The 25,229-nt window shown below is 43.7% G+C and overlaps 1 protein-coding gene across 1 annotated transcript in view; it reads left to right on the forward strand.

Annotated features, from left to right (window-relative positions):
* DYNC2LI1 (dynein cytoplasmic 2 light intermediate chain 1) overlaps positions 1-25,229 on the forward strand; it is a 200,980-nt gene that overhangs the window by 63,400 nt on the left and 112,351 nt on the right. The window contains exons 4-6 of the mRNA XM_029593329.1: positions 312-381; positions 10,680-10,768; positions 23,383-23,569. Coding sequence (XP_029449189.1) covers positions 312-381; positions 10,680-10,768; positions 23,383-23,569 — 346 coding nt within the window. The remainder of the gene's footprint in view (positions 1-311; positions 382-10,679; positions 10,769-23,382; positions 23,570-25,229) is intronic.

Here is a 25,229-nt window from a genome sequence, read left to right on the forward strand (position 1 = left end):
TGGTTTTGAGTCCAGTTATTTCAAATGTAAAAACAGACATTTTAGTTTGAAAATAAATATAGAAAAATGCAACCAGAAAAATAAAACTAAAGACTAGAAAGCTGACATCTTTGGGGGCAGGCTAGGCATTGTGTGATAAAATAGGCTGTGCACATATTGATGGGTTTATAATTTAAGGCACTGGATGCTGTTAGCAGTTTTCATTGTTTTGAACTTGCTGACATTGCTGCTGTTCATGATGCGTCTTGACTAATTATGTTTTGGATAATGAATAAAATCAGTAGGTGATATGTAAAATTTTCACGGAACAGAGATGAACCTCCAAAACCGACACTAGCTCTGGAATACACCTTTGGAAGAAGAGCAAAAGGCCATAATACGGTGGGTATAAGGAAAACTCATTTATTGCAATGCTTATTAGTTAATAAACCTTGACTGGTAACTTTCTTTTAATCCCACCAGACCAGTCCAGATGCATGTTTTGTTTTTTTATTTTATATTGATTAAGTTTAAACAATATTCAAAGCACAATGAGGTAGATTTAAAAAAAAACACGTGGGCATCCATGTGCGTGAGGTTCCTGGTGCACGCACATGGACGCGGCTATTTTATAACATGCGTGCGTTGGTTCGTGCATGTTATAAAATAGAATTCCTGTGCGCACGTGCTCCGGATTTTAATATCCACAAGCGCTTGTGTGGTGGGAGGGCTCTTCTGCGCATGGGGGAGGGGATTTTTAAAATTATGCGTGGCGATGATATTTTCCTTTTTCCCAGTTCCCTCCCAGTCTGCTCCAATAAAGGAGTGGACTGGGAGGAAATTTCCCTACACCCCTACCTGGCCTTCCTACCTTTTCCCCTCTCCTCTCCTTCCTGACTCCTAAACCCTCCCTAACTTTTTAAAACTTTTTTGTTATTTTTACTTACGTGCTCTAAGGAGCAGATGTAAGTTCCACGCACCAGCTGTCTGTCTGCGCACGCTTCCCCGGAACAATGTCTAATGGCACTGTCCCGGTCTGCCCCGCCCCTTTTTTCAGGCCCGGCACTTGTGCACGTATCAAGGGTTTCGTGCGTAGCTGGGCTCTTTCAAAAATACGCGCAGGGCCCAGCCACGCATGTAACCCTTGAATTTTATGCACTCAGGTCTTTTAAAATTTGGGCGCATGTGCAGTTTTAAGACCCTGTTGTAATGTAACTTTTGTTCTCCTTGCACTTGTTTTTCGTTTCTTGTTCTCACCCCTTGTTTTATGTAAACCGGCATGATGTGGTTTCTAATCATGAATGCCGGTATAGAAAAACGCTAAATAAATAAATAAATAAATAAATGTGCCTTCAGGAAAATAATGAGGGAAAAAAAAAGAATAAATTAGAAACAGAACAAAACTAACAACAAGAAAAAAACAGGCAAAAATTCCCTCATTCTTTTGCCCATAATAAGAAAGGGAGAGAAAATATCTAATAGAAGAACATAAGAAACAACTAAGTAGACTTCAGCCATTGCAATTAAAAAAACGTACAAACTGGCTTTATCTGGGAGCTGGCGAAGATGTAAGCGGCTTTTTAGAATCCAAAACATTTTCGGCTGCTCAGTGGCAAAGAAACATAAATTCAGCGTTATACTTTCTTTTCTTTTCTTTTTTATTTTAAAACATTTGTTACCCACCCTTCCTACGTTCAGGGCACAAAAACATACATAATAATAAAATATATGAAAACAAATAAAGTAAGGACAAAAGCAAACTTAGCATAATATTAAAGCAAATAAAACATACTTAACCTCATACTTGCAGGAATATTTTAATATAAAGGAAGCCCCTAAAGCTATAACCACAAAGAGCAAGGAACCCTTTTCTCCTGAGTTATTTTTGATAAATCAAGACAAATTCTGATAACCTGGCCTAAGAAATAAGTATTCATATTTCTATAGTATAATCTCGTAACAGTACTTAAATCCTGTTCTGTCATAAAAGATACCAACAAAGTAGTCTGTTCGGAGATCCCAGGATTGAAGCTTTCCAGAAAAGTCAAATTGATCGTATTCATAGAAGCTTGAAGAAATCGATTCTGATCAGCTTTTGTACAATAAGTTGAAGGAAGAAAATACACCCTATTAAAGGGGGGAGTAGCATCCACTGCCATATGCAAAACATCTACTAAATATTTCTTAAGAGTCACACGCAACAGTTCACTAATAATGTTGGGAAAATTAATTAAATCCAAGTTCAGATGTCTTGAGCAATTTTTTCCAAAAGTTCTACTCTTCTACAAAAAGCACCCCACTTTTGTATCATAGGAGCGTTAACAGCATGAATATTTTTAATTTCAATTTCCAAGGTTTGAATTTTAATGTTATTCTCCTGTAATTGTCCCTCATGTTTCAAAACTAAATGTTCAATCTTATCAAAATCGAATAATCTTACTAGTGCAGTCAGAGAATTCCCAAAGTTGACCCTCAAGTCCCAGAGGGAATCCAGGGTTATCAACACTGGCTTCGCTGACATAAAAGGAGACTCGCCAAAGGATGAATTCTGAACAGGATGATAAGTTCTCAATAAAGAAACCCCTATGTCAGCCACAGTGATGTAATCATCATCTGAAAGACAAGATTGCTACAGAATTGGAGGTGTTCCCCTGGGTCCTGTTACAGCCAACTGAGAACAGCTCTTCCCAGATGTCAAAACATCCCCGGGTCCCCTCCCACACCGTTGCCATGATGTCCTCATCCAAAAGTGTTACTTAGACTTGCAGGGAGGGCTACGGTTTTCACTTGGTGGGCGAAGATCAAGGAGAATGAAAGAAGTTTCATTCTCTGGCAGTTCTGGCACTCCTTTACTGGAAACTGCATCAAGGATATCAATATCCCCCACCACAGGAATATGGGACATGAAGCTGTTTATAGATTGCTGGCCAGAAAGTTGAGAAGCTGTGAAGGGATAGACCTATATCTTCTTCTTTTTCATAGAAGGCATATTCAGTTAGAAATGGGAAAAAAAGAAACCAGGGGTAGCCCAGCAGCAGCTCCATGTCCATTTCACACTGCCATCTTAACTCCTCCCTTGTGAAAAAGGGTTTTGTTCCAGACGCATGAGTTTTGCTCTCCTACCAGCAGATCGATACAGAGAACAACTAGATTGCTAAGCTCCCCTATATAAGGACCCATACAGCCAGCATAATTCCAGTATTTCTCTGATTCCAGAAGATGGTAGACATGCAAGCCTGTACAACTGGAATCCTGTGGGAATAATTTGTTCCTGTAGGGTTTGTTTGAGGAATTTTCCCTCCAGTGGAGAAGGACTGAGCAGGGGGTTGGTTAGCTCTTGGCTGGCTTTGGCCCATCTGTTTGGAGGAGTGGAAGAAGAAAGCCAGAGGATTCTGTGTTCCCTGTTTCTACACTCCACCCCTGGTCTCTCCTCTTGAGAAAAAAAGAGGAAATTATCAGGTATGTTAAAAAAAAACAAAACCCCCAAACAAACAAAAACCAAGCATGCCGAAAGAAGAAAGATTGGCCTTCTTTTGGAGTGCTCCTGCATTTTAGCATTGAGAGGAGGGGTTAGAGGCAGATTGGTGCTCCTTTCGGCAGTGGCCTAAAGGGCTGAGATTAGCAGTGAAGCTGCATTCAGAGCACAGAAAGACTAGGTGAAAAGCATGGAGTGTGGGATATGGGGGCTGACACAGTGGAGCCGCGTTGCCATAGCTGTATGGGTCAGTTGGTTGTTGATTTGAAAGAGATCCCAGTGATGGAAGGTAGACCCAGGGTGTTGCCGTGTCAGCTCCTGCAGGGGTGGAGGGAACTTATTTTGGTGGGAGCTGCAGCCATCTTAAAGGCCTCCAATCTTGGGGAAGAAGGTGTCCCCAGACCCCCAGCTTTTTTCCAGTGAATCTGGAGAGCAGGCCGTCCAGGGAACATGAAGGTTCACTGAATAGGGGTTGCCTTTCTCAGCACCATCCCCTTCTCCCCTTTCTCTGGTGTTTGTGCTTTTTTTTCATCTGGCAATCCAGTTGAAACAAAATGTGCTTTCTATGCCTGCAGTGGCTCTGGTGGCCCTTCTTCCTTCCTTCCCTCCTTGCATGGGGAGTCACTGTGCCAACCCAAGTAAAAAGGCCTAAGTGGGAGTCTGTTGTGGACCTGGATGTAAAGTCAGTGACTTCAGACTTGGAGTTCTTGAAGCCAGGCTTAGAGATCTGGGGGACCTGGAGAGTGATTCTGAGGGAGGAGACTTGGAAGAAGGCAAAATTAGTATGGGCAAGGGGGATGACCCTCTAGTCTTTCTCTTAAAGACTGTGATTGTGCATGCTCTGGCAGTTCTGGTTATAAGCCAAGGAGCAGGGCAGGAACAACAAGGAAGCAGGGAACTCTATCCTGGAAGGTCAGCTTAAACCCACAAAAGCATTTCCCTTCAGACTTTTAGGGATCTGATCTCAGTGGTGAAGGATGCTCTGGAGGCTGGCCTTAAAGTAGATAGGGCAATGGGTAAGCTTGCTAATGAAAAAAAGAAGCTCAAGGTCCTAAAGTTGATGTTCTGCTGTCAGTGGTTTCACATAAAACCGTAATACTAGTGGAGGGCAGCCTAGCAAAAGAGTGACAGCGAGGGAGGTACTTCATTTACTTCATAGTTGCCAAGGATGCACAAGATAAGAGGACCAAGGTCTTGCTCAAGTAGGCCTCTGAGGATGCAACTCTAGCTCTGCAGGCAGCAGTTTGCAGTGACTATATGTCCAGGATATGTTTGCACTGGATGTAACCAATTCCAGTTGGGAACATGGAAGAGGACGACTTCAATACCAAAGATTATGTGTGTCTAGTTATGTTCATGGCAGATGCCCAGTATGACCTTTTTAGGACTTTGGTGAGGAGTATGGCAGCAGCAGTTTTGGCCAGGTGCTTGTTATGGCTCAGTAATTGGTTGGCAGATGCAGCTTCTAAGAAGCTTCTTTTTGGGGAGGATCTGAAAAAAAAAATTGGTAAAGGACTGGATGAGAATAAGCCCTAGAGTGAGGATAGACCCTGGGAGATGTCACAAGTTAAGATGAGCAAGCCCAAGTTTAGGGAGGCCTAGCATTATTGTCTAGAGAAAGGATCCTCCTCTCAGCAAATTCATTTCTATAACAAATCCCAACCCTTTCGTGGAGGCAAAAAAGGGTCAAGGGCAGAGGTGTGGGAGGAGCTGAAGGAACCAGGAGTTTGCAATGAGTAGTGGAGGGTCCACTCCCATGTGTGAGGATAAGCAAACAGCTGTCTGACTTTCTTGGGGCGTGGACCTGAATAACTACAGATCAGTGGATTCTGAGGGTTATAAAGAACAGTTGTGCAAAAGTTTTTTCGTTATGCAAATACCTTCATAATTTCTTACTGTCATTTGTCAGCAAAGAGAGCAGTGATGAAATCCATTCTGGATTGATTCCTTCAATTGACAGTGATGGTTCCAGTGCCAAAGGAAGAGTAGAAGCGAGGGAGGTTCTCCATCTACTTCATAGTTCCCAAAAAGGAGGGTACATTCCATCCTAAGGCATTTCAGGTTCCCTGTTTTCACATGGAATGTCTCTGCTCAGTCATAGTAGAGGTAAGGGAAAGAGTTCCTTATATCTTTAGATCTAACTGACACTTATCTCCACATCTTCAATGGAGCAGAACAGTAGAGGTTTTCTCAGATTTGTGGTTTTAGGGAGACATTTACAGTTCTAGAGCCAAACAGCCATGGTTCAACTTCTTCAGGAGCTCGGTTGGGGAATACATTTTGCCAAAAGCAAGAAGGCTCTCAGGTACTCCAAGGCCTCTTCAACACACAGAAGAGAAAGGTATTTATGAATATTGCCGAGCTCTGAACTCAGATCAGGGGACTGTTGAGGACATTAGCTCTCAGCATCTGGGATTACCTGCAGCTTTTGGAGTCTGTTGGCAGCATTATTCAGGTTCCATGGGCTCAGATGCACATGTGAACTCTTTAGAGGTCTCTTCTTTTACAATGGAGAACACAATCTCAAGATTATGATGTGAGGTTTCCACTTCAGGCCAAAGCCTGAAGTGGAAGTGAAGTGAAGGAGCAGTTTAGCCTGGTGGTTAATGGAACAGAACTTGAAAAAAAACAATGGATTTGGAATCACTTCTTTGGATCTCAGTAATGATGGATGCCAGCCTGAGTGGATGGGGAACTCAGTGTCAGAGACAGATGGCCCAGGGTCTCAAGAATATCATGGAGACAAAATGATCGATCAACCAGTTAGAGGCAAGGGCCATAAGAAATGCCTTACAAATGTTTTCGCTGATGATCTATGAGGGGAAAATACAGGTACTATGCCAGCTGCTAGAGAGGACCAGAAACTTCTCTGTAGTTCTCGAAATGGGGCTTCTGCTCAAGTGGGCAGAGAAACCTGGAAAAAGTTCAAGTGGATTAACCCAGATGTAACACTTTGGATCTTGGAGAATAGTAGTTAGCAGGATTGGTATTCCTGGTGTTTCCAGAACACTGTGGTATGCAGATATTATGTATGTGTAAATTGTGAAAAACCACTCAATATAACACATCCTATATCGGTAGATGGTGAATAATATCAACAAAAATCCTACCAATCAACTTCTTCTTTATGTATACTTCTACTATGCAAAATCTTAAATATATGCAAACACCCATGATGCAATCTGCATTAAGTGATCAAAAAATAAACATTCATAGTGTGGATAAGACACTTTCAAATTTAGACTACCAGCATTATTGTTTAAACCGGTCTGTCATAGTCTCATCATCATTGTCCCTTATTGTCCATATTCCAAAACATTATTTTTCAAATAATTTTTATATGCATTTAAAAACTTCTCATCTTGAAACTTATCTTTTTGTCAGTGATATGTTACCCAGTGGGCTATATTTTGAAGTACCTGCTTCTTCCTTAGGGGTATAAATACTGCTTCATTGCTGACCGCTTCATGACTTAATGCAGCATAGTCTTGTTGGCTCTAGAGCAGAAATGATCAAATTTAAAGAGCGGGACAGGATCATTTTCGCTCTAGAGCCAACAAGACTATGCTGCATTAAGTCATGAAGCAGTCAGCAATGGAGCAGTATTCATGAAGCGGTGAATATTGGAGCAATCTTTATACCCCTGAGGAAGAAGCAAGCACTTTGAAATGGGGCCCGTTGGATAAATATCACCATTAAAAAGATACATTTCAAGATGAGAAGTATTTAAATGCATATAAAACAGTGTTTGAAATATGTTTTGCCAGTGTGGACAGACAATAAGAGACGACGATGATGAGACTGTGACAGATCAGTTTAAACAATAATGCCGGTAGTCTAAATTTGAGAGTGTCCCATCCACACTATAGATATTTATTTTTTTGATCACGTAATGTGGATTACATGATGGATATTTGCTTATATTTAAGATTTTACAAGGGATTCACCCTCATGTAGATCGATTTTTATTATTAACAGTATTTCTACTATGCAGTCATAACCTTAATTTATCTTATTTATATTCCAATTTTCAGCACTTCAAAGCAGATTACATTCAGGTATTTCCCTATCCCCAGAGGATTTACAATCCAACTGGGTGTTGCATCAAGCTGTGTTAGGGCATTATGGTGCGTTAAACGGGGTCTATCGGCTATAATGCAGTACTAACTTGCAATACTTTTTGCACCATGTGATAGTATTTAAATTGCCAATGAGTATGCAAAATTGAGAAAATTATGCAAATGAGATGCTATCGCACTTTGCGACAAAATATCGCATACTAACGCCAGTTTTAACGTGGGAAATAGCATCACCTTTTTTATTTGCAGTAGGGTGATAAAAAAAATTATCGTGCCATAACAGCAGTTATTGCAGGATAGCAGCAATTATCATGCAATGCAAAAGAGTATCACCACACAATATTTAAATACACAATGTGGTATTTTGATTATTAGCCTAACTATACCCATATTTTTATCATTTGATATTAGCTGCCATATTTCAGAGACTTTTACTGCAGCTTGATGAATCTAGAGGTAAGATTGTATCTGAGGCAACAAAGGGTAAAGTGACTTGCCCAAGGCCACAAGGAGAGGCAGTGGGATTTGAACGCTGGTTTCCCTGGTTTATAGCCCACTGCTCTAACAACTAGGCTATTCCTCCTATGATTATATTGTGATTTATTGTTATAAGACTGAAAAAATGAAGTTCAGCATTAATCTGTTCCAGATATGATGGTCTCGTATTCCTTCAGAATTAAGATTATGACTGCACAATAAAAGTATATATATGGAAGAAGTTGATTGGTAGGATTTTTTGTGTAAATTGTGAACCACCTAGAAGTGGTATTCCATTATAAATGGTATTCGAAAAAATTGTAAATAAATCTGCAGAGGCATTTGATTGAAGATTCATTGAGGTTGCCACAGATGGAGGAATTACAACTACAGACAGTCCATATCCATTTCGTCTTACAGCATGGCTGTTGAGAGGAGAAGGCTGTGATATCAGAGGAAGTGATATCCATCTTGCTGGCATATGTCAGGGTGTAGAAGGTCTTTTTGAGGCATGGTGTTCACAAGAAAGAATGTCACCATGGTGCCAGTCTCTTTGGTTTTGGTCTTCTTGCAAACTAGGTTACGGCTCTGACTTCCCTCAAGGTTCATTGAGGTAGCTATCATTGCATGTTATAGGGAGTTGGTGCAGGGGGTGTCTATCAGCACATCCTGATATCTTGTGCTTCCTGAAAAGTATGGAGCATCTCTGATCAATAGAAAGGATGACCATACTGACCTGGGATCTCCGTTTGGTCCTTCGGTCCTTGTGTGTGGTACCATTTGAGTCTATAGATTTTATGATTAAGAAGGTGTTTCTGGTAGCACTTTGTTCAGCAAGGTGGGTTTCAGAGAATCTTTTTTTAATTTTTCAGAGGAAGGCACGTCTCTGCATATAATACCTTCCTTCCTTTCTTCCAAAGGGGGGATATCACTATTTCACCTGGGCAGGACAGGAGGCATTTCAAAGAGCTTCTTCTAGATATGTACAGAATACTCCATTATGTAAAGGTTAGAAATGCTTTTAGAAGGTCATTTGTTCATCCTGTTTTATGGGCAGAGGAAAAGTTAAGCCATGTTTCAAAGTAAAAATCGCTGGGTAAATCAAGGAAGAAATCGGGTTACTTTATATCTAAAGGCTTTGTGGTTCCTAGAGAACTCAGGGCTCATCCTACAAAGGTGCTACTGGAGGAAATCTGCAAGGCAACAATTTGATCTTCCTTTCATTCTACACAGACATAGCTACCTAGATCTGTGGGCTAGAGACATTGCTGCTTTGAGGCAGAGGTCTTGAAGGGAGGCTTGTCAGGATCCCACCCTGAATGAGGGTTTCTTTGGTATATCTGATGTATCTGGACTGGTCTGGAGGGATGAAAAGGAAGGAAAAATTTGGTTCTTATGTGCTAATTTTCTTTCCTTGAAGTCCTACCTGACCAGTCCAGGGATCCACTCACTTATCTTTCAGTTCTGAATAATGTTTAGTCAGTATGTTCTTGGTTGTTTTCTATTAATGTACTGGACCTTTTCCCCCTTGGTTGGTGGGAAGTTAATGCAGGTCAGTGATTGTTAATGATTCCTTGCTTGGTGGTAAAGCAGAGACTTTTTTTTAGTGCTTTGTTATAGGAATGCTGCTGGCTGCACGGTTTCTTATATAGGAGAGTTCAGGAATCTAGTTGTTCATTTCTGCTGGGGTGAGAGCAAACACGTTATGTCTGGGCTGGTTTGGTAGGACTCAAGGAAAGAAAAATAGCAGGCAAGTACCAAATTATTCCTTATATCACAACTTACTTTGTAGGTTCTGAACTGTGAGCATTAGTTTTGATACGTTTTGCCAAATAGCTAATTCTGATTCCAGGACAGGCACCAGCAACTCACATTAAAACCTGGAGCACATGAGATGGTGGGTGTGATCCCTCACATTATCTTGCTGAAGTTAGTGGAAATGTCAGCAGGATCTTGATTATCTTCTATATATATTAGGAAGTATACCACAAGTAAAATTTGCTTAAAAACATCACAGTAATAGCTTTGAATTATTTTATAATTGTTCTCGTTACCTGCTTTGAACTTTTGCCTATAGTAGGTTATACATTTTTTTAAATAAATAAATAGTAAATTGGGAACATGGAGATAATCCATATGGGGTTTTTTTTACTGAAAAAGAATCAGATGGGACTACGTGGATTTCATTGCATGTTTATTATTTTGTTGTTCCATGCACATTCATCTGGGGACAAATTCCGACCAAAATCTCAGGCCACATAATGTACAGATCAATGCTGAATTCAACAATCTGCCTAAGTATGTGCTGCTTTCACCAAAGCATTTTAGAGAGAAGTAAACATCTTATTCTAGTACTGTTAAAGAAATGGGAACTATGTTCTTGATGTTATAATTGCATGTAAATGAACTTTCTTTTGTCAAGTTATCTTATAAGTTAATAACTATTACACAAGACCCCTTGACTCCCTTATATCATCGATCGTTATTCTCCTAGTTGATTTTATACTTTGTTTATCGTTTTATCAGATAATCTGTTGTACTGTAAAGCACTTTGCTGAGTTATTGTTATCTGTAAACGAGGTGATGTGCCACACGTGCCGCGGTATATAAAAATCTTTAAATAAATAAATAAATAAATAAATGTAGTTTTCTAATATATTGTTTTTCAGCCAAAAGACATTGCTCATTTTTGGGAGCTTGGTGGAGGAATATCCTTATTGGACCTGATTCGCATACCCATAACTCTTGACAGTATAAGGTAAAGGAGAATGAATGAAAAGCTACAAGATCTTAAGTGTGCTTTAGGTACTATTGTAGCAAACTTGCAAGGCTATTTATATAAATCTATTTAAATAATAGCCTTAAAGTTAATAAAATAAGTAGGAATACTTAGATTTATAAGAGAACTTTGTGTGTGGTGTTAAAGGCAGTAATGAAACCATGGAATTAAGTTACAATTTTTTAAATTTAATATTCCGTATATTTTATCTAGTCTGACTGACTTGGAAGGGGTTGCTTTGTTTACTAGTGACATGGTTGGTGACATCCATTATATCTCTCACTTCAGTACAAGTTCAGTGAAAGAGCAGTGCTCGATGTGGGCTTTGAGCTAGTCAGTAATGGCAGCAAACTCAAATGGTAGCCATGACAGAAGAATGACTGACTGTTAAGTGTGTATAAAATGTTTATGCAGCTCTTTTGGGGCTTTTGGCTAAGATCCAAGCACATAGTCTGAGCTTTACTGAGAATGGCCTCTTCTTGGTACAATATGGGAGATAAATGCCCTGCCATCCAACTCCATGGGGGACACAATGATGTTACTACCAATGCTAAAACAGAAGGATTAAATCTGATAAAATAATTTTAAAAGTCTGTCTGTGGAGGAAGCCAAGGGATGAGCAGGCGGACAGAATGTAATACTGCTTTTTCTCTGCGTGTTACTGAAGTCAGACATAATGACATTAATTTTCATTAAGTTGCGTATCAGTACTTTTGTAGCTGTATAATTTTGTACTTGCATACCCCTTGAGTGAAATTTCCAAGAAAAAATTATGTGGGAACTTTGCTTCTGTTGTTTCTGTGAACAGCATTAGGTGTGATAAACTATGCATGTACATTGAAATATTCAATTATACATGTGTAGATAAATACCCTGACCAAGTTACATCCCCAGGAACCGCTACATTTAGAGCAGCTAAATGTAGCCGCATAGTGGAACTATGTGACTATATTTAACTGCTCAGTGGGCTAGTAATTTTCAAATGGGATCTAGCCTCCTAGTTCCATGGTTAGGCAGCTAGATCCCTTTGAAAATTATCATAGACATATTTCCTTGATGAGGTTTGTCACATAATACCAGATCACTATCCCTAACACCCATCAGAAGGTTAAACCAATCCTTGACTTGCAAATGAAGCTGCAGGTGATAAAAGTGAAACCTGTAATTTATATTTATTTATATTCAGCTTTTCGGCACTTTCAAAGTGGATTCAGTTCAGGTACTGTAGGTATATCCTTATCCCCAGAGTTCTTGCAGTCAGATTTCCCTATCCCCAGAGGACTTGTAATCAGATTCATTAAGGGCTAGATTTTAGAAACTTGCATGTGGGCGTCCATGTGTGTGCGGTTCCTGGCACGCACATGCGGACACTTCAATTTTATAAAATTATAAAATGTGATATGCGTGCGCACATGCACGCCCGATTTTATAATCAGTGCGCGAATGTGCGGGTGGGTTCACATTCGCATTAAACGGTGGATTTTGTAAAGAAATGTGCGGAGATGCAATAGGGCCTCCCCCAGTTCCCTATACCTCTACCTAACCTTCCTACCTTTTCCCTTCTCCTCCTTGATCCCTAACCCCTATTGGATTTTTTTGTTATTTTTTACCTTACTGCTCCTTCAGAGCAGAAGTAGACTCCGCACACCGGCTGGCTGCTGGCGTGGGCTTCCCCAGGACGACGTCTAATGCCACTGTCCCAGCCTACCCCGCCCCCCCCCGGCCTGCCCCTTTCTTTAGGCCTGGCACTTCTGCGCGTATCGGGGGTTCCCTGTATGTACCCGGATCAGTCCAGACTGCTGGGTTATGCCTCCCTTCCAGCAGATGGAGTCAGAGAAAAAACTGAAAAAGCACCCCCTGATAACCCAGTGTGCCATCTGCGATCCCTCAGTATTTCTCTGACTCCAGCAGGTGGAAGACAGCATAACCTGCGGTCCTGGTCTTACTAAATTTTGATTCTTATTTGGTCAAGAGGGTTTTTTACACCCTGGTAGCCAAATGACTAGATCAACTGGGTAGTAAGTACAAAAAAATAAAAAAGGGAAAGAGATTTTCTTTGATTATTATTCAGTCAAGGAGTACAGATTCCTCCTAATTACATAAAATAGACAGTTTTTCAGTTGTTTTTTCAGCTTGTTTACCTGGAGAGTCAGTGGCAGCCTGGTGAGTAGGGGAGATTTACCGGTGGGCCATTCCCTCTCCCCTACAGGACAGAGACTATTTTATTCCTTTGAATTCAGGGATGTTACATTCCCCTGTTGCTCAAGCTCTGTTTAAAAAAAACCCAAAAACCCTACCGAGTCAGCCTACTTGTTTCCCGGGCCTCCAGAAGGGGTAGAATTTCTACTCAGGCAGACTTTTTTTTTTTCGCGGCAGTAACTGCCATGCCGCAGGGAGTGCAGTGCTCAGCTTGTGGGGAGTCGGCAGCACGACTCTCCCGTGACGGCTTGTGTTCGCACTGCACATGTACCTCTGGAAGGCAAAGATCTCTCCTGTGGCCGCGAGGGGTTGCCAGACGTAAGCAGGATAGTTTTCCTCGGCCGTCCCCGTCCCCGCAAAGCGCGGGAACGGCGGCCATCTTGGGTGACTCACACCCCGAGGATTCTCAGGGCTCCGGGAGAGGAGATTTTCCTCCACCTCCTAGTTTAAGCCCTGAACGGCAACTCGATCCTGCATGTGAGCCTCTGCCTCCTCCCCCCCTTCTCCTCCCCCTATTTTGCCTGCAGGGGCGGCCTTAAAGAGACAGCACCCTTTTTAATCACAATTTGTGCTGTTGTTACATAAGGCTTATATGGAGGGAGAGGCTGATCTGATTTCACAGCAACCTTCTCCAACTAAGAGGCCCAGGCCTGCTGACAATCAGGAGGTGCTCCGAGCTCATATACCTCGTCCAGCCCCTGGTGCAGGGGCAACGCCACCTCCTTCGCCTGACCCCGCGCCCTAAGACCATGCTGCGGATCCGGGCGAGGACGTGGATAATTCCGCTCTGCTTGAGGGGGATGATCCATGGGTGCTCCGGCTGTTTGGAAGGGATGAGTTGGATCCTCTAATCCCACATGTGCTTACTGAGCTTGATCTTCCAGCTCCGCAGTCTGTGGCAGATCAGCATCCGGGTGATCCGGTATTGTCAGGTCTTCGAACCCTTCCTAGAACTTTTCCGTTACAACCGAGCCTGTTACAGCTCATGACTCGGGAACGGGACGCCCCGGAAGCCACGCTACGCGTTAGCAGGGCCATGGAGAAGCTCTATCCGCTCCCGGATAAGTTCATGGAACTCCTTAAGATTCCTAAAGTGGATGCGGCCATTTCGGCCATCGCCAAGCGCACCACGATTCCGGTGACAGGCGGTGCCGCCCTTAAGGATCTACAGGACAGGAAGCTCGAGATTCTTCTTAAGAGAATATTTGAAGTGTCGGCGCTTGGGGATAGGGCGGCCGTCTGCAGTAGTATCATGTAGAGAGCCACCCTTAGATGGTTACAACAGCTGCTTACAGCCCAGGAACTTCCCCCGGCAGAGGCGGAACAGGCGGACTGGATGGAAGCAACGGTCGCTTATACGGCTGATGCTCTGTATGATCTCCTGAGAACCTCCTCACGCACGATGTAACCCGCTGTGGCAGCAAGGAGATTTCTTTGGCTGCGCAATTGGTCAGCTGACGTCTCTTCCAAGTTTCAGTTGGGATCATTCCCATTTAAGGGGAAACTCTTATTTGGAGGCGATCTGGAAAATCTTATTAAGGACTTGGGGGTTAACAAGGTTTACAAATTTCCGGAGGATAGACCCAAGTCTACTTGTCCCTTCAGTTCCTATAGGGGTTGTTTCCGGGGCAGCGGCGTTTTCGGTCTAGTAGGGCCCCTTCGTTTCCTCCTCAACAGGCACCATCGAGATCCCAGGCTTGGGCCCGTTCCTTTCGAGGCAGGCGGCCTTCCCAGGACGGAACCTTCCAAGGATTCTCCAACACCAAATCTTCTCAATGAAGGTGCGCCGGCCCATTCCTCCGTTCCGGTGATCGGGGGCCATCTCTGTCTTCCGAGAGGAATGGGTCAAGATCACATTGGATCAGTGGGTCTTAAATATTATAAATCACGGTTACGCTTTAGATTTTGCTCGCCCACTGCGGGATCTTTTCTTGGTGTCTCCTTGCGGGTCTCAGGCAAAACAGCAAGTGGTACTCCAGACCCTGGGTCGTTTGAAGGACCTGGGAGTGATCGTCCCAGTCCCGCCGGGCGAGTGCTGGACCAGCAGGTACTCCATTTACTTCATAGTTCCCAAGAAGGAGGGCTCCTTCCGTCCGATCCTGGACTTGAAGAAAGTCAACAGGGCTCTTCGGGTTCCGTGTTTTCGTATGGAGACCTTGAGGTCCGTCATTGCGGCCGTCCACAAAGGCAAATTTTTGGCCTCTTTAGATCTGACTGAGGCATATCTGCATATTGGCATACAGGAGCATCATCAAAGGTTTCTCCGGTTCATGGTGCTGGGCGAGCATTATCAGTTTCAAGCGTTCCCGTTCGGTCTGGCGACAGCGCCTCGCATATTCACCAAGGTAATGATGGTGGTAGCAGCGTCTCTTCGGCGATAGGGGATTCTGGTTCATCCCTAATTGGACGACTGGCTGGTTCGGACGAAGTCAGAACACCTTTGCAGACAGGCAGTTCAGTCGGTGTTACTGCGTCTTCAGTCACTCGGCTGGGTTGTCAATTTCCCCAAGAGTCAGCTGGTTCCGTCACAAGTGTTGGAGTTCCTGGGTGCACGTTTCGACACGGTGGTGGGCAAGTTTTTCCTTCCCGTGCAGAGAATGACCAAGCTGATGACTCAGGTTTGCCATCTGTTGCCCCCCCCCCTTTCCCAGAGTTTGGGACTACTTACAGGTTCTTGGTTCTATGGCTTCTACTCTGGAGTTGGTTCCCTGGGCGTTCGCTCATATGAGGCATTTGCAGAAGGCGTTGCTTTCCTGCTGGGATCCCAAGTCCGAAGAGTTTCACCTCTGCTTACCTCTCCTGGATTCAGCCAGAAGCAGTCTCGAGTGGTGGCTGGTCCCAGAGCATTTACAACAGGGAATGGATTTGGTGAATCCACAGTGGCTGATTGTGACAACTGATGCCAGTCTCTCCGGTTGGGGGGCAGTTTGTCAGTCGCGATCAGCTCAAAGTCAGTGGTCAACTCAAGAGTCCAAGTGGTCCATCAATTGTTTAGAAACCAGAGCGATTCGTCTAGCGTTGTGCAACTTCCTTCCCCTCCTCCGCCATCAGTCGATATGGGTCCTCTCAGACTATGCCACCATGGTGGCGTATATCAACTGGCAAGGGGGAACAAAGAGTTGACCGGTGGCCGCCGAAGCAGACAAGCTCAAGGTCTGGGCAGAATGCAGTCTGCTTCGTCTGGTGGTGTCTCACATAGCCAGGGTAAACAACATCCAGGCAGTCTTTCTCAGTTGTCAGCAGCTAGATTCCGGGGAGTGGGAGCTGTCCGAGGAGGCGATGCAGCTCTTGACCCGGCCCTGGGGAATACCCCATCTGGACTTGATGGCAACGCAACTGAATGCGAAGGCGGCCCGGTTCTTCAGTCGCAGAAGGGAGCACGGGGCAGAAGGGGTAGATGCCTTGGTCCTCCCATGGCCCTGCGACGTACTTCTAAATGTGTTTCCTCCTTGGCCTCTGGTGGGCAAGGTCCTGAGACGGATAGAGTCTCACCAGGGGCCAGTAATTCTTGTAGCGCCAGACATGATCAACTTGGCGGTAGATGGACCCTTGCAACTTGGTCACCTTCAGAAGCTTCTTCATCAGGGTCCAGTATTTTTCGATCAGGCGGATCGCTTTTGTCTAGCGGCTTGGCTTATGAGAGGAGACAGCTGAAGAAAAAAGGGTATCCTGAGGCGGTGATTTCTACTCTGCTTCGCAAATGGAAGGCTTCCACTTCGCTTAGTTATGTAAGGGTTTGGAAGGTTTTTAATTCCTGGTGTAGTGGGTTGCAGGTGTCCCCGCATAGGGCCATGGTAGTACACATTCTCGTATCCTTGCAGGAAGGCCTGAAGAAAGGTTTGGCATACAGTTCGCTTTGTGTTCAGGTAGCGACCTTGGGCTGTTTACGAGGTAAAGTGGACGGTACTTTCCTTGCATGGCATCCAGATGTGGCGCGTTTTCTGAAGGGGGCCAAGCATTTGCACCCACTGGTGCGACCAGTATGCCCTTCGTGGAGTTTGAACGTAGTTCTCTGGGCACTATGCAAAATGCCTTTTGAGCCTCTCAAGCGGGCCACGTTGAAAGATCTGATGCTTAAAGCGGTGTTTCTCGTGGCTATCAGTTCGGCCAGACGGATATCAGAGATTCAAGTATTGTCTTGCCGGGAGCCGTTCTTGCGGATTTCAGACTCGGGAGTTTCGCTTCGGATGGTATCTTCCTTTCTTCCGAAGGTAGTATCGGCTTTTCATATGAATCAGTCCGTTGAGTTACCAGCCTTTTCAGATTTGGATCGCGATTCTCCTCAGGCTCAGGATTTAAGAAAATTGGACGTTCGTTGGGTACTTCTCAGGTACTTGGAAGTGACTAATGCCTTTCGGTTGTCAGACCATCTTTTTGTTTTATGGAGTGGTCCTAAGAAGGGGCAGAAAGCATTGAAGGCCACTATTGCCCGATGGTTAAAGGAATCCATTGCATCGGCATACATATGCAAGGGCTGACAAGTACCCGATGGTCTTAAAGCTCATTCTATCAGATCTCAGGCGGCATCTTGGGCGGAGAGCCAATGTGTTTCTCCTCAGGAGATTTGCCCAGCGGCGACTTGAAAATCTTTGCATGGGAGCGGAGGAGAGCCCTGACAGCCGCAAGGACCCCAGAGAGACTTGCCTGCACGTTTTTCTGAATTGGCCGCGTTGCCGCCGGAGGAGAGAGGGGGCGTGACCCTTCGGCCCCGACATCATCGGGTGGAGCCCAGAAAATCTTTTTAAACAGGGAACTGTGGCGCACAGCCGCAGGCGCGCAGGCCGAAGCCGCGCGCCAAACGGGCGCGCCCCTGGGGAAAAAATGGGCAAGAAAAGGAAATCAAAGAACTGGACTTCTTCCCCACTTCCTTTATCATCTGCAAGAGTTGGACCGATGGATGACCACGTATTCCACCTGGGTAAGTCATCCATGAGGGATTGCTCCGGGGTTAATTCACCCTCGGGGATTTCATTAAGCCCTGGGTCACAGCAGCCACCCCTTCAACCTGCAATTATGCATTCGGACATTGGGACAGTATCTGGGTTAACGGGAGTGATCTCTCCCACCAACATCAATCCGCAGCAAGTAGCTGAGGGAGGGATTGCAGGTGGGGAAGGGAATGTGATTTCAATAAATGAAGTTAATAAGGAGGTCAAAGAGAGTAACGCTCTTTTACCTATTCCTACCGTTATACCAGATATGTCTGATAAGTTGGAAGTGGAAGTAGAACCAGAGTCAGTTTCACTAAAAGATGTTTGGAAATTGGTCTCAATTGTAGATAAGAAACTCTCCAGCTCTATTTCCCAAATACATAGCTTTTCTGTACAGACTTGAGCTAAATTGGGTGAACAGGATACAAGATTAAAAAATACAGAAACTCATATTTAAAAAATTAATGCTCAATTACTCCCATTGCAGGGAGTGACAACATCATTTATAAAAGATAGATTGTTTATATATAATCAATTTGAGACATTAGAGAATGAAATGAGGTCTAACAATTTGCGTCTGTTAAATTTTCCTTGTACTAGACTACTGTCCCCAAGAGAAATCTTGAGAAAATATCTGATAGAGATATTGTCCTATGAGGAGGACAAGATACCTACTATATCAAAAATCTATTATATTCCTATTAGGAAAAAAATAGTAAACCAAGATGAAGGGGGGATGGATATTTTAGAAAGTCCTGGTATCACCACATTTTTAGAGGATTCCCTAGATAATATTCCTAACAGAGCCACTCTGCTTGTATCATTTTTGTTAAAATGCGATAAGGAAGAAATATTTCGTAAATATTTTCAGAATAAACAGTTTAACTTTTGTGGACAAAAAGTCCAAATTTTTCCTGATGTCTCCCGAGCTACACAAGCTCGTAGGAAACTTTTTCTGGTATACAAGCAAAGGGTTCTGGATTTAGGTGCTACCTATTTTTTGAAATATCCCTGTAAATGTCTAATAACGTATAATAATAATAAGTTTGTATTCCTGGATCCTTTACATTTAGAACAGTTTATTAGGGATAAGACTAGTACTTAAATGCAAGTTGCAATGAAGGGTAAAAAGCTGCAAAAACTAAGATGTTGCTGCCATATTCGCTCTCCTTCTCTCCCCAAAACGTGGGCTGTATTATTAGAGATGTGAACTATATTGTTTTCTTTGTACTAATGTACTGTGATTATTTCTTTAAATTCCTTGATTATTTCATTGCATGTAATGTTATAATTTCAAAAAATATTTAAAAAAAAAAAAAAAAAAGAAAATATTTGCATATCTTTGCTAGGCATTATCGCTTGGACGTCCAAGCTCCGGATGTCGAATGCTTTGGTAGCAGAGTGCTTCGAGCGGGACTTACTGGGTTCCACTCCAGTTAAGGCGGCTTGGGTACATCCCAGCAGTCTGGACTGATCCGGGTATGAACAGGGAAAGGAAAATTGGTTCTTACCTGCTAATTTTTGTTCCTGTAGTACCACGGATCAGTCCAGACGCCCGCCCAGGTAGTCTGGTAAGTCCGTTTGTTTTCTTTCTGTATCTTCCTGTACAGGGGATCTGAAGATTATACATGGTATATGAAGACTACACACAACTTCATATATATGCTAACGAATGAGAAAGGGAAGAATATCTACTCCTTGCGTGTACATAGTTAAACAAGTTGGGACCATTTATTATCAGTTCTTTGGACTAGTCATTGGCTGTTAAATTGTTTTCATTCTGCTTTGATATTATATGAGGGATCGCAGATGGCACACTGGGTTATCAGGGGGTGCCTTTTCAGTTTTTTCTCTGACTCCATCTGCTGGAAGGGAGGCATAACCCAGCAGTCCGGACTGAACCGTGGTATTACAGGAACAAAAATTAGCAGGTAAGAACCAATTTTCCTTTATGCGCATGGCCGGGCCCTTTGGAAAATGCAGTGTGTAACCCTCGAAATTTACACACGCAGGGCTTTTAAAATCCGGGCTTAAGGCTTTTCTCCCATTTTGTGTTTGAGAAAAACCCTTAGTGAATCAGGTACTAAGTTTATACCTGAGGCAATACAAGGTAACGTGACTTGCCCAAGGTCACAAGGAGTGGCAGTGGCAATGGAACCCTGGTTTCCCTGATTCATAGCTCACTGTTCTAACAATGTTGTGATCGTGGACCCTTGGGCCAGCTAGAGTGTATGGTGGACCCACTGAAGAAAGGCCTGCAGCGGTACTCATAGCGGGGAGGTTGATCAGGACCAGGAGACCAGACAGGACCTTCACCCATACCAGTCTTCGTTCCCCGCAGGTTTAGCCCTTGGGTGCCGGGGTCGGCAGGACTTAGGAGATGGTCTCCTGGCAAAGAGGAGTATGAAAGAGCAGTCCAAGTCGAGGCAGACTGAAGACGTGGAAGGCCGGAGACAGTCCTGGGGTTCAAGGCAGGCAGCAGAGGAGCAAGACGAGGAGACGAGCCAGAGGTCAGGGCTGGCTGAAGACGGACGAAGCCAGAGAGCAAGCCAAGGGTCAAGACGGGCAGCAGACAGACAAAACCAGGTAGCCTATTTATAGGCCTCCAGCAATGACGTGGGATTGGGGCCAGGCTGAAGTTTCCCGCCACAGCCCCTTTAAATCCCAGGCAGCCGCGCGCACGTTTGCCTAATGAGCAGAGCTGCCTGAAGATGCCGACGGCGTCTCCCTCATGGGGAGAACACTGCGAGAAGCCGGAATGAGACGGCCCACGGAGCAGGAAGCATGCCTGGCAGTAAGGGTGGACCCAGCCGTGGTCGCCCGCGGCCGGGGTTCCCAACAGTACCCCCCCCCCTCTTACGCCCCCTCCCCGGGGGTATGGGCTTGCTGGGTTATCTTGATGGAACTGGAGAAGGAGAGATTTGTCGAGACTGTTGGAGGCAGGCTCCCATGTGTTCTCCTTCGGGCCAAAGCCTTCCCACGAGAGCAAGTACTTCCACCGTTGGTAATGGAAGCGGACATCAAGGACCTCTTGCACTTGGTGGACAAGATCGGCGTGTGCGACTGTGTTCACCGACTTTGGTTCTCGGTGGAATGGCTTCAGCAGCGAGACATGGAACACGTTGTGTATTCGTAGGCTCGAAGGTAAGCGTAGGCGGTAGGATACTGCACCCACACATTCGGAGATCACAAAGAGTTCAATGTATCTGGGAGCTAGTCGCATAGAAGGAACTCGGAGACGAATATGATGAGTACTTAACCAGACCTGATCTCCTGGGTGAAAGGTGGGAGCTTTGCGACGATGTCTATCTGCATCTCTCTTGGCGGAGTCAGCCGCACGCCGCATGCTCCACAGAGATCAGAACTGTTGAGCCATGAGTTGGGCTGCCGGTGAGGACATCCGTTACTGGGAGCGGTAAGGGTGGTTCAGGTTGTTTCCCGAAGACAAGTGGAAAGGCGAGGATCCTGTTGCAGAGTGGACATGGTGGTTGTAGGAGAACTCCGCCCAAGGTAGCAAGGCCACCCAATCGTCCTGTTTATCTCCTATGAATGCACGGAGGAAGCTTTTTATCTCCTATGGCGTAATTTCTCTCCGCCGGGGAGAACTAGCGCGAGAGGAAGGCACACGGACGAAGTTTGTGATTATCAGACATCTGACTCAAGACGGCGCCTACGCCTTCCAATGAGGCATTTACTTCAACGATGAACGGGTGCTGTGGGTCTGGATGCCGAAGGCATGGTTGCTGCAGGAACGCCTCCTTGAGGCAATGAAAGGCGGCTTCTGCTCCAGGAGGCCACCTCTTGGGATCCGCACCTTTCCGGGTCAGGGCCGTCATCGGGGCGACTATGGATGCATAGTGGAGAATGAATGACCGATAATAATTTGCGAATCCCAGGAATCATTGGAGTGCCTTCAATCCGGACGGCTGGGGCCATTCCCGAATGGCTTTCAGCTTTTGAGGATCCATACGGAACCCTTCACTGGAGATGATGTATCCCAGGAAGGGAAGGGACTCCTCAATTTGTTTGATGTATAGAACCAAACTCTGTTCCTGTTTAAGGCCCATTGTTTGTGTTCAGGCTGTTTCCCCTTCTTGTTACAAACAAAACCCTTGTTGTGCCCATTGGCATCTGTTTTGGGTGTTTTTGTTGGTCCCCTTTTTATGTTGGGGGACAGCCTATAGCTAAGGATTCACCCATGTGTGAGGATTACCATCCTGCTTGTTCTCGGAGAAAGCAGAATTGCTTACTGTAACAGGTGTTCTCTGAGGACTGCAGGATGTTAGTCCTCACAAAACCTGCCCACCACTCTGTCGAGTTGGGTTTCCATGAGATGGATATATTCTCCTTATTATTCATGTATTCTGTATTATAAGACTGAAGGGACCCCGCATGGTTGTGTGGTATAATGCATGCTGGCCATGTTCAATGAGGCAAAGTCAAAGTTTCCAAAACTTTCCATAAGTTTTCTGTGCTTGGCTCCATTCGATGATGTCACCCATGTGTGAGGATTAACATTCTGCTGTCCTCGGAGAACACCTGTTACAGGTAAGCAACTCTGCTATTTTATAAGCAATTTCTGCATGTAAATTTGGATGCTTTTTCACATATATTTACTCCTGTTCAATATCTGTAGTAAGTGATCTTAAACGTGACATATTGACTGGATGAATGAAATGGGGGGGGCTCTCTCTCTCTCTTCCTCCTCCTCTACTTCATCCTCCTCCTCCTCCTTCCTTCTCCTCTTCTTCCTCCAAAATGTCACTCAATCCTATACATCATCCTGCAAATATGCAAGTAGGAGATACTACTTTCAGCATTCTTGGGGAGGTGTTGGTTAGGAATAGTGTGCTCCTTCCTCACTCCCTACTCCAAGCCTGAACTAGGGGACATATAGTGGAGACCTAGGGAGTCTCTATACTAGATGAACCAATAATATCAAAAGTTTAAACTCCTGTTTCGCCACATCATAGAATCCAAGTAAAATTTATTTGTGCAATACTAGATTCTTAGATCTATCTATGGAAAAAGAAGTTCAAGGACATGAGGTTATGTTGTGAAGCTGAAAGGAAAAAGGCTCAGAGGAAATATGAATAAATACTTCTTTACTAAAGTTAATTGGTGCCTGAAATTGCCTACCAATATAGATGGCATCAGTCTCTAAACAGTGACAGAATTCAAGCAAGCCTAGGAGAGGTACACAATAGGGCAATGGTAAGAGTATGGGAAGGAGATGACTGGAGATCTAACAGGGTCTGTAGTGACAAAGGCAAAGGGAACTGGATAGGCTGGGAGGGCCAAGAGATTTATTGCCGGCTGCTATGTTTCTCTGACATTTTTTTACTGCATTTACAGAATCAGTGTGCTTAGTCATAATGTTAATATTGAGATAAATGTTTATAGTATATAATCCTGTTTCAGCCTGGAAGAATAACTTAATTCACACATTTTTCTTTTAACCAGATCATTCTCTGTAGTTCTTGTTTTGGATCTTTCTAAGCCCAGTAATCTCTGGTCAGCCATGGAAAGTCTCCTACAAGTCACCAAAAACCATGTGAATAAAGTAATAATTGATATGGGAAAGAAAAATTCCAAAATAGCGAATGAAATTAAACAGAAGATGTGGAAGAGTATGCAGAAGGACCATCCAGTAAGTAATTTCACTATGTTCTTGTTTCTCCAGTTATTATTGTGAAAAGATCCTAACAGCAAAAAATGAGAGAATGAATCATTTACCTTGTGCTCCAGGAAAACATGGCACCAGGCAAAAACAGCAATGGGCCTCATTTGTACAGTAGAGCAATTCCCATTTGCACTAAAACAAAACAGAGAAAATTATGCATACACATGAATTTTTACCACTTTTCAACATTTTGTTATGTTGATATCATTGGTCCTTGCCCATCTATGGGCCATTATTGACCTTCATTCAAAGATTTAAAGTCAATCGATTGTCTTTTATAGAAGTTATTGTGCATTTATGGTCCAGGCAGAAAAGATCCAAAATAGGCTGAAACCTAGTGCAAGTAATTTGCATCTTTAACCCACATACAGATGAGTACTGCAACCTCACGTTATTACAGAAATGCTGTTTTAATGCATTCTTGTGGCATTGATTAACAGTGTGCCTGGTTGGGCAAAGCAAAATTCTTGTCCCTTGTTAAAACAAAGGCAAATTAGATATTTTTCTAAGTCTTAACAGTTAATGTTGCTCCAGTGCCTTGTAAAAGTCTTCCCATCCTCTTATATTTTTTTCACATTCAGCTGTTTAAAAAAAGTACAAATCAAAATGCATTAGAGGACTTTGTTTCACTGATCTACACAACATCTTCCACACTTTCTTTGTGAAAGAGCTATTATAGAAATATTGTTAATGTAATTAAGAATTAAAAAAAAAAAGGTCTTGATTGCATAAGTCTTAACACCCCCTGACTGCTTGAATACTTGGTGGTAGCCCCTTTTTCAACAACAACAGCCATGAGTTGTCTACCAACTTTACACAGAAGGATGGTGCAGTTTTTGCCCATTCTTGACAGAATTGCTAAAGCTCTTTGAAGTTGGATGGGGATTATCTGTGGACTGAAGACTTCAAGTGTTCCCACAGATTTTCTATTGGATTCCCCTCTTTATTATTTTGGTCACCCTTCTCTGTACCTTCTCTAATTCTGTTATGTCTTTTTCGAGATGCAGTGACCAAAACTGCACACAATACTCAAGATGAAGTCACACAATGGAGCTATATAAAGGCATTATAATATTCTGTTTTATTCTCCCTTCATTTTCTAATAATTCCTAGCATTCTATTTGTTTTCTTGGCTGCCATCACACACTGAGCAGAGGTTTTCAACATACTATCCACAATGATGCCTAGATCCTTTTCCTAGTTCATTATTCCCAGTGTGGAACCTTGCATTGCATAGCTATAATTTAGGTTGCTCTTCCCTACATGCATCAATTTGCACTTATCCACATTAAGAAAATTTCAATGAGTTTGGATTTCTTTGGGGCACTGTCAGGGACGTCAGTGTAAAGTAAAAACATTTTGGCACCACCAAGACACTGCCACAATCGGGCCGTCCCTCCAAAATCAGTAGCCACGAGTTAAAGAAATGCTGTGGTAGATCTAGGGTTACTTTAAAAGAACTACAGAGATTTTTGGCTGAGATTGGGGAAAATATTGACTTCAACAATTTCAAGATTACCTACCAAACATGGGGCAAGAAGGAAACAACTGCTGAAGAAAAGCCATATAATGTGACACATAGCGTTTGCAAAGAAATACTTATGGACACTGCATGTATGTGGAAGGA

Source organism: Rhinatrema bivittatum, chromosome 3 (genome assembly GCF_901001135.1).
Source record: "Rhinatrema bivittatum chromosome 3, aRhiBiv1.1, whole genome shotgun sequence".
Lineage (NCBI taxonomy): Eukaryota > Metazoa > Chordata > Amphibia > Gymnophiona > Rhinatrematidae > Rhinatrema > Rhinatrema bivittatum.